At 39.1% G+C, this 19,591-nt stretch overlaps 1 protein-coding gene across 1 annotated transcript; it reads left to right on the top strand.

The window, feature by feature from the left end:
* Window positions 1-1,058: 1,058 nt before the first annotated feature.
* Window positions 1,059-10,157, top strand: WNT1 (Wnt family member 1; the record flags this gene model as incomplete). Its single annotated transcript, XM_082247244.1, has 4 exons — window positions 1,059-1,159; window positions 5,287-5,546; window positions 5,678-5,943; window positions 9,408-10,157. The coding sequence occupies 4 exons, from the start codon at window positions 1,059-1,061 to the stop codon at window positions 9,897-9,899; spliced, it is 1,119 nt and encodes a 372-aa protein (XP_082103370.1). The 3' UTR covers window positions 9,900-10,157.
* Between the last annotated feature and the right edge of the window lie 9,434 nt (window positions 10,158-19,591).

Raw genomic sequence — 19,591 nt, 5'->3', positions numbered from 1 at the left:
GCAAAGTAACAGTCTGGGTAAAAAGCGGACACAGCACATTGGTAACAGCAGTATAAACCAGAATGACGTTTGCGGAGCAGCTGCCAAAAAAGTGAAAGTTAAAAAAAAAAAAAAATCTGAAGGGGAAAAAGCCACTAGAGAAAACCTCAGAGATGCTGAGCTCCCAGAGTAGCCTCATGGTACAGCAGCCTCTAATGTCAGTGTGATAGGATATTCCAGGAAGGGGAGAGGCGAGAAAAGACTGTGTGGGATCTGGACAAATAATAAGACCTGCTCACTGCACACACTGGACAGAACCTGGTGTCTGTCAATAAACATCCACGCAGGAGGCACCCTAGACCCTGCTCTGTTCTCCGCATCCTGTGGCCAGGCTCTCAGGGCTTTAGAAACTATTACACTTTGCCAATCCATATGAGAACATACATTAGACCTTATTGTTGAGTTATTGGAAGAACACAAAAAGCTCCCTCTGGCTCTGATTTTTTTTTTTTTTTTCTACATAGTTGCAGAAGTAAAATCTGAAGATGTGGGGGTGGGAGGATTGCCCCCTCTGCGTTGGATTTAGTGGCTGTCATGCAGAGAAGGATTGGGGAGGAATTGTACAATGACTGAGCTGGTCTCTATGGCCATTAAGGGTATTAATCTCTCTCTCCACCTTCTTTCTCTTTGGCCTTCTCTGATGGAAAGACAGCTCCTGACCGCTGTGTCACCCACTCAGTAGGGGCAGAATATGTCCCCAGGTCCTCATTGTTAGTATAAGCTGAGGTCTACTTATTCAGTGCTGCCTGGGATCTTGTCTCCAACTTCCACTACATCTTCTTGTGTTTTGCTGAATCCAGGAGGACTCATCCCTAACAATCCAGGAGTTAAGCTGTAGCAACAGCAGCAGTGCTTCTTTGGCAATTGAGAGATACATATTTCAAGTGTCTGCTGACCCTCAGCTGTCTGCATTTAGTGAACGCTGACAGCCATTCACAGGTGGATGTGACATGAGTAGAGGTCAACACCAGTGATTTGCATCCATCCTACGCCAGGCACCTTGCACCTTCCCTGAAGACATGAGGATCCTTACTTTCCTGGTCAGCCTTAAGACTCTGTGGGTTCTGGCTTTCTCCTCGTTTTCTAATACGATGGCTGTGAATAACAGTGGCAAGTGGTGGTGAGTGATACCTGCCCATCTGGCAATGCTGTCAAATGTAATGTGTTTCATTTTATAGTAATAGTTTAGTAGCACCTGTAGTGTGCACATGTCAGAATGTTCAGTATAGCAATTGTACGCAAACATAGGTGTGCACAGCCTATCACATTAGGGTGTGCACCTCAAAAGCTCAAACACACATGTGAATGTGTATATATACTGAAAGTGGCAGTAGAGCAGTGGAGGCATCAGTGGAGCAGAGATTGGTGTCAGTAGTTTTTATTTGTATTATTTTATTTTTTATTATTTTTTACAATTTTATTTTGTTTTTACAAATTTTTAGGGGGCTTTGGTGAAATATCAGGAGTTTAAACAGGGGGGATCTATGCCACACAGGGTGATTAGGGTGTGCCTTGGCACACCTGGCACACCCTGTGCGCACGCCTATGTACGCAAAATTGTATATGTTTAGGATTTGCGCTTTACATGACAAAACTGAAAAATGCAACATTCAATAAAAATACAGATCAGCAAAAAAAAAATTGTATGCTCTGCGAAAATAAATAACTTCATCATTCATTTATTTATAAAATCTACTATTTATCTATAAGAAAAAGCCATTGCAAGTAACCTTTAAAATGCTCTATGCAACATACCTTACATGTACTTATAGATAATTAACCTTGTCCATCAATTAATATATTAATTTATTTATGTTAGTTAGGCTTTTACAAACTAAGATCTGAGAAGTTCCAACAGGTGGCATTTTTATTGCTCAGTTTTCAATATCTTTCAATATTGAAAATTGAAATTGAAATTGAAAATTGAAATTGACAATAGAATAATGGTCTTTGGTCTTGCCTATCATTTGTAATGACACATCATTTCATATCATTTTCAGCCTACCATCAAATTGCATTCATGATGACAGGGCAAAAAACGTCATTCTGTATATCAGTTCACATTATTTCAGCTTTGTGCATTATCTCTAGTCACACAATACAAAAATAAATATGCCCAGCTTATAAATGTTTTGCTACTGTATCCTACAAAATTGTGCACCTTATTAACTACATTCTGTATTGTTATTAGTATTAGCCCCCGTTCACATTAGGTCGCTCCGACTTCGGGGGCGACCTGTGAAGTCGCGTGCACCGCGACTTCGGCGCAACTTGCACAGACTTCATAACATGAATGTCTATGCAAGTCGCCTCCAGGTCGCCCCGAAGTAGTACAGGACCCTTTTTCTGTAGAACCGGCCCTGTACTACTCAATGGACCCGGCGGTGCGCGACTTGCCAGGCTGACCAAGTCGCCTGGCAAGTCGTAATAGTGTGAACCGAGTCTTACACATATTCTACGTTTAATCTACATTTACTGTACACCTACATTTGCTAAATTACATACAAGAAACAGTGCTCCTAAATTAACACTGTTAACTATAGGCATATAAACTAGAAAGAAATGTGTGGAGCCCAGTGATGCTTATCAACCAATCAGATTGCCTTTTTCAGTAAGCTGACGTTAGTGATCTAAAACCTGCCTGGTTGTCATGGTCTACTGCACTGTATACATCGCTTTTGCTCTTTGCACTGCTTTCCTGAATAAACCTAATGCAATTTGGCCCATAGACCACCAAATTGATGTGAACTGATCTCATGTAATTAATATTGCCTTTTATTTTTAACATTTTCAGGCATGGTTGATCCTGTTTTTAATATGGAGTACCTATCTACATTTATTACAAAGTACATGATTGAACCTCTTCTTTCTTTTCAATTTCCTGATGTCAACATTACCTACAATGAATGCATCTCATCTTCATTTAGTAATACAGTGTCCCTTTGCATACATTCATGTCACAACTAACACTGCATTTAACATGCATTCATTATGACAGTGCAGCTTGAATACACTTAACATGACAGTGCATCTCCTTTCATTGATTCTAGTGTCTGTCTATTTACGTTAACAGTTTAACCTAGGTCCTCAGACTTTGGGCTGAAACCTTAACTGTGGCATCACAATATATCGTTGGGTTTCAAAAATTCTTAAAAATAATTTTCATTCAATGAGGTTTTTCTGAGCAATGCTTGCAAATGTAGAAGCTCCAGAAAACCGTTTTTCTTTATACTTGGGATAAAAGTAGAGAAAAGATGAGTACCTCTATGCTATATTATCCATTGTCAACCTACTTGAGGTGCAATATTACATTATGTTACCACCACAAGACGCACTTTAAGTAAGCAGTTACTGTATCTGAGCTGCAATACTACAACTACAGTGCTTTTCACAATCATCAAATATAGATATCTTGTGGGTGTACTTTGCAGAGATGCAATTACAGTGTACGTAAGGATATAAAGTCTGGGAAATCTCTCGAAATTATATTAGATTAGATATTAAGATACTTTCTCATTTGCCAATCACGTTATAGATATGCTGTCAATTATCTAATTTGCATCTCTTATATCATTTATATTTCTTACCTGCATATGGTCTATGTACAGTATGACAAGCATAACAAGAAAGCAATGTAGAATGTACACAACAGAGTTCTAGGCTGATAAGACAATTCATATATGGACTTTATGTTTACAACTTGATTAAAGAAACCATCATATATCATATATTTATCATTACAGAATACCACCATTATATTTTTTATTTTACATTAAATCAGAGCTTGCCATGCCCAACCTTTACGACATGTATTGGTCTTTACTGAAGATTCATTCTTAGATTAAAGAGTTAGCCAAGTGTTAAAAGTATATTAACATATTTAATGTATTTTAATCATATTTTATACCTTACAGCATCAGCCAGTGAAGTACATTTTTGTCAGCTTTTACATTTTTAGACTTAAACTGGTTTCACATGATCTGTTTCAAAATAGCCATATAGTTAATTTTATGAAACCATGATTGCCATTTCCCCTACAAGCCCCATCAAGTGATATATATCTAACCACAACCATGGTAACATAACACTCCAACTTACACGTCCATGCACACATAGGAGAAGGCTTGTGGTTTCCATAGAATAAACCCAGAAGAGGTGATATATTTAATAGCTTAGTGATTACAGAGTATGATTGTCCAAATATAACTGTGATAATTATCTATAGCACTTATTACCCTAAGAATTTAGAAATGTTCCTATACAGTATACATGTACTGTAATTCAGCAAATCAGCAGTAGATATTCTTACTGCTAATAATGTATGATTTGGAATGTTTGCTATACAATATAGACATCTTACAAGTCACACTACAGTTCCAATGCCATATAAAGGCCTAAATCAACAGCTTATAAAACTCTGAAGTGACTTCCAATGATATTTTTATTGTACAATACAATATGCCTTGGAAGGAATTCGTTTCAACCTAGAACTAAAATAAAATGCATAAGTTTCCACATATTTCGCAATAACTGACCATTTAAATTTATTAAGGAAAACTGTACTGAGAGAAAGATGGAAGCTGCCATCAATTACCTCCTTCTATAAATACTACCTTCCTGGCTGTTTCTGGCCAGGACAAGCATACAGATCAGAAAAGTCAGCGTGATATCTGAACTACTAATCTGAATTCTTGTTTCAGGTCAGTAACTGAGAAAAGATAGTCTACAACTCCTTGCTTGCTCTTTAAAATCTTCAAAACGTATTGATTCTTCATAAAAGACACGGTAACAGACAGCAGATGTAAACATGTTTCAGCCTTGTGGGCCTTGTTCACTACCAGTGAGACTGCCTTTCCGCACCTAGGTAGCTCTGAAGAAATGTTCTAATCTTATTGGGTAGTAGCATCCTACTTCTGCTTTATTTTACAGTAACTGAGAAAGTACTAAAGCCATTGAATCAGCATGGCAGCCAAGGGATCAGTATTTTCAATAGGACAGATAAGAAATGGCAGCCTACCTGCTTCCTCTACAACTTTAAAATAAGTAATACCTCATGAACATCACTATTTTCAAAATTATGTTTTATACAGGTGTTACATCACTATAAGGCCATAAGGATATATATTTTACAGGGTATTAAAGATATATCAATGCTGTCTGACTCTTTTCATGATAGATGCACTAATGTATTAAATGTTTATGGCCTATACCTGTATAGCTAATCCTGACTTTATTGTCCTTTCACAGGGGTATAGTGAATGTGGCCTCCTCTGGAAATGTGCTTCCTGGGTCAGACATAGGCCCAGTTCCTCTGGTGCTAGATCCAAGTCTTCAGCTACTAAGTCGAAGACAGAGGCGTCTTATCCGTCAAAATCCAGGCATTCTCCAAAGCATCACCCGTGGGCTTCTCAGTGCTATCCGAGAGTGCAAGTGGCAGTTTCGAAATCGGCGTTGGAACTGCCCCACCGGGCCTGGAAACCAGGTGTTTGGAAAGATTATTAACCGAGGTAAGAATTACGGGGGAACTGTTCAACAATGTATGTATCCTGCTGTAACCAATGGCAACTACATTTCAAATATTTACTTTAACTATGTTAACACTTTGTGTATAAGTAACAAAGCTCTTACTCTTTCACAGGCTGCAGGGAGACGGCCTTTGTGTTTGCTATAACCAGTGCTGGTGTGACTCATTCCGTGGCACGTTCCTGTTCTGAGGGCTCGATTGAGTCCTGCTCATGTGATTACCGACGTCGAGGTCCAGGGGGGCCAGACTGGCATTGGGGAGGTTGCAGTGACAATATTGAATTTGGAAGATTTATCGGGAAAGAGTTTGTTGACTCCAGTGAAAGGGGGAGAGACCTAAAATATCTGGTGAACTTACATAACAATCAGGCAGGCAGAATGGTAAGTAAAAAACATACTGTTATAAAAAGATTCCATTTTATTTCTCTTTTTCTTTCATGAAGAAAATCAAGCTTTTATGTTGTCTTCACCAACATAAACATGTGTAATCATTTATATTTTATCCTCTGTAAATGTACACTTTACCTCCACAGGATGTTTTAAGTAGATGCAAACAAGAAAAAGGTCATCTCCCATAATGCAATAAAATCTTTTCTTGTTCTTACATTTGTAATATTCGGTTTTACTTTAGCAATATGTGGTAGAGGAGCTGGGCGCTGACACAGAGTAAGTGTTTTGGCAAGCTCTAAGCTAAATTTGAGCATCTCCCCCATTGTAAGGAAAGAAGGTAATAACAGTAGTTATGTCAACAGTTCCTCATCTGAAAGTAACACTCTACACAGCCTTTCTCAACCAGGGTTCTTCCGATTGTTAGGGGTTCCTTGATCAATGAGCACCTTCTGCCTCTCAGGTTAACCACTGGCAGCAATTATCTATTTAGCTATGTAGAGTCCTGCGAGCTACCCCCCTAACCTAGATTTTTAAGCTGCTGCAAACACCTCACTCCTCAAAAAGTGCAATGTGCTAATAGTTGAATAGTGTTGCGCAAAATTAAAAATCACTATGTATATATTGATCTAACAATATTAGTGGCAATCCCAAATTGTACCGTGTATGGTATAACTAAAATCCAATTGTTTGATGCAAGGATGATGAAGTGTACACCATACTCTATAAAATCCAAAACAATAATTGATATGTACTCAGTGCTAAATAAATAATTGGCCTTAATGATAAATCAATACATCAAACTATAAAGTGCTGTGTGTTGGTTCGATACTGATATATCGATTTTCCTTAAATCCTGCAATGTGCTTACTATGTCCTCTCATGCAAAAAAATAAATAAATGTGGTCAATATCAAATATAGTCCATAAAGTGCTTATAAATATTTCGAATTATGAGTCCTTAGTGCATAAAAAGTGCCAAGTGCTTGTAGATAATCCTCTGTTTGTGCTCAATCCACCAAGTGTGTGGACGTGTTCCCAGCCAGTGTGCGTGATCGATATGTCACAAAGCCTTCACACTCCGTGCACCCCCTTGTGATTGGGCGCTCACCTTAGATAAGAGATATATAAGCCCCAAAACGTGGTAGTGGTTCCTCCTCTAGGACACTTCTCCTCACTTCCACTCAGACCCTGCTAGTTCGCTGGCAGCACCTTCCTACATATACCTCCGACTCTCCAGAGGGGGCGATGTCATGTAGAAAAAATAGCTCCAAATAGTGCTTATATCTTTTAAAACTTTATTTATGTAGAATAAAAGCATATACACTCACATTTTATGGTGCATACATGCACCTATGAACCGATATGAACCGTCTGCTGGGTAGCCTGCGGATGCCTTCCTGATAAGCTGGGAGCAGGAAGGCATCCGGAGGCTACCCAGCAGACGGTTCATAGTGGTTCATAGGTGCATGTATGCACCATAAAATGTGAGTGTATATACTTTTATATATATACGTCCTATACCTCAAAGCATTATACTTAAGGGCTCGCCTCTTGAAACACATCAGCATGTGCAGCTGAGTGATGCCTAGGTCTTGGGGATACGCATCTGCATTTTGATCTTCTTGTCACTTGGATTTCGTTTGTTAATAATTGGCATATTTTTTAATATACTTTTTATTAGATAATAAGCCTTTGCGCCCTCTTGTTTTTATTTTCTATTATCTATAACATTGCCTTTGATAATACATGCATTCCTGTACATGTGTTAAAATGCAAATGTGTGAATGGACCTTAAAGGGCTTCCTTTCATGTTGAGAGTAGTTGGCTTGACAAATCATGTGATGTACACCCAGAGTGGAAGCCTACTAACTTTACCCAGTCTAGGGAGTGGTAAAGGCTTGCACACTACTTAATGCATCTCAAAGTGCCACTAAAGATACACTACAAGCTGGTATATAGAAATTAACCTTAATAATAATCATGGATATGTTTGTAAGTATTTTTGGAAATTATTACCAAGAAAGCAGTAAAAAGTAAAAGTGGCATATCAAGTATAAATACTTCTCCTCTTTCAACTTAATTCCTATAAAGGTTTTATTTTCTATATGACAACACAAAAGTCCTACAGAATATGATAATACATTAGTGCTTGTATATTACCTCACCTAAATCCTTTGCAAATACCAACACCTGTAAAGGCTGGGAAACGATTAGGGGTATTCATAATGGAAACAATTCAGACAGTGTGGTATGATAAATATTCAATGGATGGCTCACTATTATAAGAAGAGTGGCAACAGACACCCACAGACAGTTGCTCTTGAAAGTTTAGTCAGTCAGCAGCATTTTCTGTAATTGATGCTTACTATTGTTTGTGATGAAAAAAGGCTGGCAACATCCCTAGCTAACGCTAATTTACTCACTGATTGTTTCACTACCATATTCGGTTTAAGCAGAACGTACTGAAACTGTATTGGAGCAACTCAAACCCAAAACCGAAATGCCTCCATACTTTCTTTTGTTGAGAAATCACTTTGAAATACACCACCCTAGCATTTCTAGCCACAGCCATCTTGAGTAAGGACAGATGATTCATGTGACATTTACTTTCTGGAATCCATCTGCCCTTAGTTCAGCCATGCAGGCAGCAGGGTGTGCTTACCACATCATTTTGACCAATGCCAGAAACCAAAAATTTAAGAGAAAATGAAAACAAGTAAATATAATATACTTTAATATCTCTTACTAAGGCTAGCAGCATAAAAATTAAAATAGTTAATGCTGATGGACATAGTAAAGTTCCTCTTTATAAAGCTCCCCCAGCCAAAACTGCTTTTGCCTCTTTTTTTTATTGCTGTCTGGATTTCCCTCACTTTGTGTTTTAGTTACATAGTTACTGTCCTAGTAATGCTGGTCACAGAGAGAAAAATAAAGCAACACTCTCCAACTGACATACTTTTATTTAGTAGAGTGGGTAAAGGTCAGAACTTCTGTCGTGTCTTCATTATTGCCAGTGTTACCATTTTGGAGATATATCATCACTTCCTGTTTCAGTTCTAGGGTTCATCAGGATAGAGAGTGAAGGAAACTCTCCCCGAAAGGGACTGTGACAGCAAAAAAAAAAAAATGTTTCCTATTCAAAACTCAAATCAAAACATTTTCTGGGGTTCCACTTAGCACTTCCACTTTTCCTTTATTCCTCTTCATAAAACTTAAAATGATTATCAGTTGGCACTGGTAAGATTTGCCATTGAACATTACCACCTATATGCCTGCTTGTTTGCTATAAGACAGAGATGTGGTCACCAACATAATGATGACACAGTATATCATTTGATTATTTATGGCCACAAAAAAAACCCATCCATGTTCTTGTAATTTGTGATACAATCAATCATGTACTAAATCAGTGTGTAAATTTTAGAACAAGAAATTACATTTCCTGTTTTTTTCCAGACAGTACTGTCAGAGATGCGGCAGGAATGCAAGTGTCATGGAATGTCAGGATCCTGCTCCCTACGAACCTGTTGGATGCGCCTTCCCCCCTTCCGAGCAGTTGGTGATGCACTAAAAGACCGCTTTGATGGTGCTTCTAAAGTTACGTACAGTAACAACGGCAGTAACCGTGGTGGTTCTCGTAGTGATGTACCACATCTGGAACCAGAAAACCCCACTCACGCAATGCCTTCTGTTAGAGATCTTGTATATTTTGAGAAGTCCCCAAATTTCTGCAGTGCCAGCGAAAAGACTGGAACTCCAGGTACAACAGGACGAATATGTAACAGCACCTCCTTAGGTCTGGATGGCTGTGAACTTCTGTGTTGCGGTCGTGGATACAGGAGCCGAGCTGAAAAAGTCACTGAACGTTGTCATTGCACCTTTCACTGGTGTTGTCATGTCACCTGCTTGAACTGCACTACTACACAAATGGTTCACGAATGCTTGTGACAGTTGTACTTATGCACTTTGCAGTAAATGGACGTCTTAATTTCCCTCATCAAAGTCTAGCGTAGTAAAAGTGTATCTGCCAGTCAGGACACAGTACTGGCACATTGGCACTCAAACTGCTACTAAATCAGGGACGCAAAGGACTGCTATATAACACTCAAACTTCATTTTTTACACTGAGAACAACCATTTTTCATACTGTATTTAACAGATGTAACACAGGACTGTATAATACACTTAGTTACTGTATCTATAAAATTCTAGCTCATCTAGCACTGATAATGTTGCACTGATTTATCTGCTTTAACCTTAAGTACTTAAACATAGCAATTATTAATGCCAAACCATGGTACCTCAAGTAATGCAATACATAGAAGTTAATAATATCATAGAAATTGTTTGCCAAAATGAGAATCAGTATCATTAGACTAAGTCATACCTAAAGGGGGTATGAAGGAGGATACTCCTTGGCCTGAAAGGTCATTCGGCTCAAGCAGTCCAGGAACTAAATAGGACCACCGATGGCCCCTGTGATCAAATTAAAATAGAGCCATGTGGATTTATTCCCATTTCTGTCCTGAAAACAAAGTAGAACTTTCTCGACAATATCTCAACCACAGTGTTACAAAGTAGTCTATTTGATTTATTAATATTGTAAGTATGTACTGTACATAAATGTTGTGGTTGGGCCCAATGTTGAGGAGACATATCAGCAATAATAGTACTGTGACCAGTGATAACATAAAGAAAGTCAAAAAAGCCAAAAAAAACAAAAAAAACAAATTAAGCAAAGTACATAGGACTGAGATCCTGGACCTCCCCACATCTCAGGATGGTGGGGAGGTGAGGAAAGAAAATGAAGTGATTTCATTTATAGAGTAACCTAATAAGAATCAGCACAGTTTGTGTAGGCGTAATTGCTAATTTAAAACGTGAATGAATATTTGTCAAGAAGAAGCATAAGGACAGAATATCCTACTGGGAATATTATTAGATTCTGGCTATCACAAAAGCCATTTTATTTACTCTCCCAGCTGGACAAGTGGTGGGAACATAACCAAAGATGTTGTGTTCTCAAAATTTGAAAGTCATTCGGAGGTGAACAGGCCAAATAGACTCCTTTATGGGTCCAACTGAACAGCTCTGAAGCCAGGGAAATTAACACTTGTCATCGCTTCAGAGATCTCCATATCAATACACATGCCACGTCTTCTTGTGAGTGCATTCCTAAAACAAGTTGATAGTTCATACCATCTCTTTGAAAGACCACAATTTATATTGTACATATAATCCAACTGCTTCGTCATTTAAAAGGCAAAGATCTCATTTTCTCTTAGCAGTAATACATATGTATAGTAGTAGGAAGCAACATTTTTGAATTATTATGGACAAGCTTGCTAAAATCAGAAAGACTTTCTTAGTTAGTTTATCTATTGGATACCATTAAAAGATACCCTATTTTTCAAGCTAAAAAGGTCACAGATTTTTCAAGGATCAGATTTTTTTTTTTTTTTGGGGGGGGGGGGGTCTTAATCCTGGTAAGGCAGTTTTCAAAATTTAGCTATGCTATACAGCAAAGTTTCCTATGTAACAGTTTCACAATGGGCGTCATTTCCGAAAATTACTGCACAAAAAAATGGAATGATGTTTCCCATATCACCACTAACTTTAAGCTTTATTTTTAATGCTTGAGGCAATCTGCTTTTATAGCAAGTTACCCACTGTGACTAATGGTGAAATATGGACCAGATTCTGTCATATTCAGCTGGGAACCAATAACAAAAGATACATCTAGAAGTACAACTAATTCCATAAATGCTTTACCAGACAATATTGTAGAAAATTCAAGTCCACCAGGAAACATTATTGGATTATGACTTACCATACTTAGCGTACCTTGCAATTGTAGGCATAAATCCTGAAAGGAGTCTACATTTCTGATGGTGGCCATACACGTAATAATCTGATTCTTTTGCAGAATCGGACCATATTATTAAATCTTTGAATTACCAAAAAACACATACTATGTCAGAGTTTAAATTTGAGCAAAATGAATCAAATTAATTGAAATTCTTTTGATTGGTCTGGGCAGAAAATCTTAGAAAAATTGTAGGAAAGTAGATACGTATGAAGGTTAAGTGTGTGCTCATCGAACAATCTCTATCTGCTAATCCTATTTTTCTCCTGGACAGTAAATTGATTGACACTTTGATCTGTGTGTGGCCACTCATGTAAAGTAGGTACAGTACATTAGAATGATCCCATAATATACATTATAGTTCTGTATTGCCACTTACACAAGGCTCTGCTATCTGTTCTACTATGTGTTGGCTTTTATTAAGAGGCAACCTGTCAAAAGAGCTCTTTGACATGTGTCATCTTTTTAATGCCCCACATTACTGTTACAACATAATACTAAATTAACATTCAAGAACTTACCTGCAGTTTATAGAACTGCTAACTCCTGACTCCTGTTGTAGAGTCAGAAATGTAAATATATTGTTAAAACTGCCATTTTCAAAAATGAGTCCTACACTTTTTTGAAAAATTAGCAACTCAGGACTTGCAATTTTGGTTTCATTCTCTATAGGCTTAAATATACATCTTTTAAATGAAATTATGAAACAAGGCGCAAACTAAAACTGTTGCTTAGGTCATAATACAGAGGATCTAAAACAAGTATATTCATAAACAAGCTTTTCCCTTTTCCTATAAAGTTCAAGGTTAATATGCTTTAACATGTAATTATTTGATAACCTTTTGTACTGCAGATCTCTCTATACAGTCTTTATTAAGCACTTATTCTAAATGTGCCTGGTATACTGTTAACCTTTTATATGGGACATACCAATAAGGGTGGGCAAAGGCAGCAGCTTCTCCTTTGCTCTTGAGGTCAGGGGCCTCACCCAGTCTTATAGCTATATGCTCACATTTCATTGCGTATGTACTAAAGCAGAATTTCTGCTTACCTTGGCCCTTTTCCTTTCTTCTATTGGCTGCTTAAGCCTTTAGCAGACTTAAGCAGACTGAAAAGAAACATTTTTACCCAACTGTCAAAATAGTATTATCTTCAGGGTTAAACAGGATTTTTTGTCCAGGATATTAGATGATCCATGATTTTGTGGAATTTAGTTACACCTCTGCGTTTAGTGATAGAAAAACGTGATGTCCATAAAAGCCAACCTTCCCGATTACATGCAAATTTTTAAACCTACAAGTTACCTTTTAACTTATATATAAGTAAGCTGCTAAATACATTTTTTACTTTCTTATTACTATTCAACATTAATATTAAAAAATATTTTTTAAAGATATGCTTTTAATGTAATTGATCCCATAGGAGACTGCAGATCGTGGAGTAGTGGTCCTAAAGTAACCGCTATGCCAGTACACTTTTACAAATGCAAGTGGCGAAAAACCAGTACCAAACTAGAAGGGATCCATAGAGGCACATGTATTCTAAAGCAGTCAAGGTGACTTTCACCAAACGCTCACTGGTGGTGAATCAATAACTGTCATTTAAAACACATGCACCAGGTAGATTCACTTTCAGTGAATGTTTAGTGGATGTCAGATAAACTGCTTAATAAATAGGCCCCTTAGTGTAAATTTTAATAATAAAGATGATTCATGATTGGTTGCTGTAAGTTACAGTAAAATCCTGTTGATTGCACATGTTTTTTTAATTGTTCTACATGTAAGCAAACAGGGTTCATGCGTTCACATGTATTTAAACGTGGTTAAGGTTTTTATCGACAAGCATCTAGTCAAACTCTGTGTTTTCCGTTCAAACAAATGCAGCTGCTTTTGAATTGAAAATTCAGCACTTAGCACGAAAAGGCTGTGTTTGACCTTCTTTGCCTGCAGTTGCCTACCATAAAGGATAATTCCACCCTAACACTAAAATCTCCACATATACAGACATCTACGATCTAAGACTAAGCTATCTAACCATGTAAAGAAGAAATCACTATACATACTTTTTTTTAAGCTGATTCGATCTGGTCCCACACTGAGCTGTCAGCGGTGGCTTCCCTGTGTAAGCGGGTGCAGAGGAGGCAGCCGACAATGGAAGCCCCATAGTAACTCTGTGGGTGACGTCACTTCCCATTAATTTCCCAGCCGAAGTCGGCTGTGTCCTCTGCAGAGTTTTGCCGCTGGAGACGGGACCAGATTGGCTTCAAAAGAGGTATGTATAGCGATTTCTTCTTTACAGGGCTAAATAGGTTAGTTTTAGATGGATGCCTGTAGATGTAGAAATTTTAGTGTTAGTGTGGGCTTCCCCTTTCAGGCTGGGTTCACACTGCAATGACCCGAAAGTCGTGTGACTTACTGTGCGACTTTGCCAGGCAACTTCCTGGCAACTTGAGTACTACTTTGATAGACGTATATAATAGAAGTCGTAGAGAAGTCACCTTGAAGTAGTACAGGAACCTTTTCTAAACTCAAAGCGACTTCAGTAGTGCTAATTAAGACAGCTCTCATTGACTAACATAGGATTTCATATGTCATGAGATTTGGGATCTCACAAGTCGAATCCCAAGTCGCAGCAGTGTGAACCGAGCCCAATAGGACACACTGGGGGCGATCTAATAAAACTAGAGAGTGCAAAACCTGGTGCAGCTGTGCATAGTAGCCAATCAGCTTCTAACTTCAGCTTGTCCAATTAGGCTTTGCCAAAACAAAAAATCTGATTGGTTTCAATGCAGATCTGCGCCACATTTTTCACTGTCCAGTTTAAGTAAATCAACCCTTCTGCATTCCAAGAAATTGCAGCATAATACAAAAAAGTAAAATGCAAGCTCTGAACTCCCATGTGTACTGCTCAATTAAAGTCAATGTGATGTTATTGACTTGCTTTTGACTAGCTTTCCAAATGCTCGTCAAATGCAGGAAAACAGCGCCGGTTGACATGAGCTTTTTATGTACGTAGCTGACCAACATGCTTCTGTTCCTTTTGTGTCTACTACTGTTATCTGTCTACTGTATTAAACTGCTCTGGCACACCAATAGGTAAAGCTGCATGTATGCTTTATGTCAGGCATTTTCACCCAGCTGCTGCCAACACTTCCTCATCATAAAGCAAAAATGTATGCCTTTATTTGCTTATTGTATATATTATCCAAAAAAAATTTAGAACATGAGATTTATATTTTTGGCGTAGTTTTTTTTTTTCCACTGTTACTTGTAAATAATGTTACAGTGTTTTTGTAAATAAAATATTTATTGTGACTACTTTTATATGCAACGGTTGTCCGCCAAACTTCAATCATACCACGTAGCAGGTTTATAGAATGTGTGGCAGGAAACCATTAGATGTGAGCATCAAATCATGTTAAAAGAGTTTGTTTCCTCTGAAGATAATTGTGGGATAAAGGGCTGCACAGTGTGTTTTTTGCCATATGCGGTCTTGTAAGCCATCTGCCTGCACCACTGTGCTATGTGGTCTGCGTCTCCCTGGAATTCAGGATGATGAGACATGTGAGGTCTCAATGGGGAGCTGTCCACAGCTGTGGTGCTGAAAGCAGCAGGAGAGGGGTGAAGTGACTGGCCAGATAAAGCTGTAGGGTCCCCGCATGGCATCCACAGTACTTGGCTTGCTGTAGTTACACTAATAAAATGTTAAATCAGAAAACTCCTGCACACAGCCAAGTATATTCATTTCCTACACTGCCTCAGGTCAGCACATTGTGATCAGCTTATGCTATGTTCCCCGCTAGAGTCTCGTCCCAAAAAGGAAGAATCTATTTCAGTCCAGTCGTGGTCTAACTACGAAAAAGGAGAACATGAAGGGAGAGACTGATGCTTTTAATGAGGGAGGCCCACAGAAATCTCAGTCCCAAAATAAAAGCTGAAGATTTCAGCATGTTTTCCACCTGCTTCCAATTACATCCAGACTGGGCGCAGCCTGGTCCCTACCTCCCTGTGCACCTTCCACAGGCCTCACGGGCAGATGGACATTCTCCACCATCGCACACAAGCTGTGGTTTCTGGGAATATCCCAAGATCCCCACAAACGCACTTCACACAGGAAAGATGCTTCAGTTTTTCCCAAGCTCTGCTTTTAATTTGCAAAGATCAGTTATGTGTAAGCGAGGAAGGTGGGGGCAAGGAGGGTGAGGTCTTGACTTTTTCCTTACCATAGTAACCTCAGTCTGAGGTCAATCAGGACTGCCTGGTACACTCTGTGACACATACACACTTTTAAATCATATATGGGCAAAGGGAAAAAAGGTGGGCATGGATAAACATGTAATCATATAATTGTGTTAAAGAATCAGACCACCCATTACTGATATTTTGGCTGTAGATTGATGCTAGTGGGTAGAATCACCTGGCTTTGAGAAGACCTACCATGAGATCTTACCAACTCCCCAGCTATGGAGTATCACTCCTCTTGTGCTATCTCCCTGCTGTTATATTAGGTAACATTGTTGCAGAAAATTTTATATTTTGATAACTGCTTAGCATTACTGCAGGTAAGGATGGTACTTAATACCCTTTTTTCACATTAAAGTAGTTCTAGATCAGGGATCTTCAAACTACGGCCCTCCAGTTGTTTAGGAACTACAATACCCATCATGCCTAGTCATGTCTGTGAATGTCAGAGTTTTACAATGCCGCATGGGATGTGTAGTTCCGCAACAGCTGGAGGGCCGTAGTTTGAGGATCCCTGTTCTAGATGCAAAACTTTTCAATTTGATGCATTCCCTGCATTAAAGGGTAACTCCACTTTCATGGGGAAATAAAATAGCAAAAAAAAGAAAAATATAGCATATACAATTGTGACACACTATTGTAATTGAATGTTATTTAAAGTGACCATTCCTTTTCAACCTGTAAATTGCAATGCGGTGAGGCTACCAGGAGATGTTCTGTACACAGAATAGTCACAGAACGCCCCCCCAGAAACATAATTTCCGCCTTATGTGATTGGCTCACTGATTTTCCCAGAAGTATACACTAAGATAAGAGATGTCAGGCATCCGCTGCAACAAAAATGTCATTTTTGGTGAGATACTCCCAATAGGATATCACATCTAAAGGTATGCAGCCCCAACAATTTTCTTCATTAGTGCCCCCACAGGTGCAGCAGCTGATTGATAATTATGAAACCACTCCCATTAGATTCACTTTCCACATGGACACAGACAGACACACAGTGATTTCTTCAGGATAACAAAAGGTAGGAATCTGCAACAAAGTTTGTTAAAATCCTTGTAATGTACATAGATCACCCAGAGGGGAATGTTTCTTTTTTCTGAACAAAAGTGGAGTTACTCTTAAAAGGTAAAAAACCTATTCACTAGCTCCCCCCCCCAAAAAAAAAACACTTAGCTGACTCCTCTCATGATCTAGCGCTGTCCCCACTTTCCTCACTTCCTGGATTCACAAGCTTCACTGACATCAGGGGAGGCCATAGGCTGTGAGGAGGGAGCAGAGGATGCACACAGCACTTACAGGGAGAAAGAGAGAAAAGCGCCAGTGGGGAACCACCAAAAAAGTGTTAAGGGACCAGCTCTGTGTAATATCATTTCACAAAGCAGGTAAGTAAAACCTCCTTTTTTATTAAAAAAAATAAAAATCTATTAAAAGTTAATTTAAAATTAGATTTTAACAATTAATTTAAAATTAAAATCTATTTTAAAAATAAAATCTTGGATTTAGAACTACATTTGCCACTTAAGGACCGGAAAGTTCCCCCCCCCCCTTAATAACCAGGCCATTCTTTGCGATTCGGCACTGCAAAACTGACAACTGCGCGGTCCTACGACGCTGTACCCAAATAAAATTGATGACCTTTTCCCCCCACAAATAGAGCTTTCTTTTGGTGGTATTTGATCACCTTTGCAGTTTTTATTTTTTGCGCTACAACCAAAAGAAGAGCGACAATTCTGGAAAAAAAAAAACCCAATATTTTTTACTTTCTGCTATAAAACACAGCCAATAAAAAAACAAATATTTTATCAATTTAGGCCAATTTGTGTTCTGCCACATATTTCTGGTAAGAAAATCCCAATAAGTGTATATTGATTGGTTTGCACAAAAGTTATAGTATCTACAAACTAGGGGATATATTTATGTAATTTTTATTTATTTATATTTACTAGTAATGGCGACGATCCTCGATTCTTAGTGGGACTGCGACATTGCGGGGATCGATCATGGGTGGCTGGAGGACATCACGTCCACCGGACCCGCTGATTGGCACCCCCTATGGCCAATCATCGCGGGCCCCCACTGGCTATTACACAAAACTACGTACAGGTACGTTGTTCCACGTAATAGAGCCAACCTGCCGCAGTAAAAGTGTGGCGGCTGGTCAGCAAGAGGTTAAAGTATATTATTATTATACAGGATTATTATACAGGATTTATATAATGCCAACAGTTTGTGCAATATGAGGGAAGACAATACAGTTACAAATACAAATCAATACAGGAGGAATTAAAGGTAAAACCTTTATTAGTTTGAATAGAATGCAGAGCAATTGTCAATTTTTATTGCTGTCTGTGCCCTCATTAAGGAGATTCACCCTCTCTATTTGTCCCGTTTACCATTATCATTAAAAGTAAAAGGAAATCCCAAATTTTTGGTTGTCCCCTGAAAAGTAAGAGGGAGGAAATATTCCAACAGGGACACTAGTTCTGGTGACCAGGGAATCTCCAAGGAAATCCAACAATTATCAGGGATTTCCTCTCACTTCCTGTTTGGCTATGGGACAGGAAGTGAAGAGAAATCTCTGCAAAGGGACACATGGTGAAAAAAAAAATCTGGCAGTGGTTATAACCTTCCCTTATACTATTCAAAATGAAAAAAAAAAAACATTTTTTGCTTAAAGTTCTACTTTAAGGTTCTTTTCACACTGGGCCACTGAGCTGCAGTGCATCCTACCTGGTACTTTAATGCACCCAAAATCAACAGGTACAGTATCAAACCCTGCCGCAGACATCCTGTCAAAGATTAGGGCATGCTACTGCTGGATGAGGTAGAACATTTAGGGCCTTGTGTGCAGCTAGATGGCCCTGTGTGCAAGGGGCCTTATATGCAGGTCCAACTACAGAAAAGTATCAGGCATATAACCAGTGGCTGCTGGTGCATATGGGGTGCAGGGGCGCCGCCCCCCTATCCATGCATCCGGCCCCCTAATTTACATGCGGGGCGCTGGACGCATGGAGTTCAATGGGGCTTTTTTTTTTTAACCATGTGATTAGAGCCAGAGGCTCTTACAGGCTAAAAAAAAGGGTGAGCTCAGGGCACAGTGAGCCGCCCATTTGTGTGACAATAGCAAATGAAAATTCACTATTGTCTCTTGGCCAATCAGGAAGCGGGTTCTGAGACCCATTTCCCGATTGGCCAAAAGGAGAAGCCATGCCATTGGGCATGGAGGAGTAGGAGGGAGGAGACGCAGAAGACAGGGGGAAGATGCCGCTGCCGCCACCATCGTAGTCGCTGACGCTGATGTCCAGGCAGGGTGAGTGATCCTGTCCTATCCTGGGGGACCTGTCCTGGGGGTCCTGTCCTGCCCTGCTGTGGTCCAGGGGTGTGCGGCCTGGTGTGGTCTGGGGGGGTGTATGGTGCTGTCCGTCTGCCACCCGGCCCATGGAGCACCATCCGCCACTGGATATAACCATTGTCTCAGGTACTAGAACTGCTGATTTGACCATGGGAATGTTCTGTGAATGTGGGAG

The sequence above is a fragment of the Pelophylax lessonae genome (assembly GCF_965119305.1).
Source record: "Pelophylax lessonae genome assembly, chromosome: 2".
Taxonomy (NCBI): Eukaryota; Metazoa; Chordata; class Amphibia; order Anura; family Ranidae; genus Pelophylax; species Pelophylax lessonae.
The sequence above is the reverse complement of the archived record's forward strand: the minus strand, read 5'-3'. Positions and strand labels throughout refer to the sequence as shown.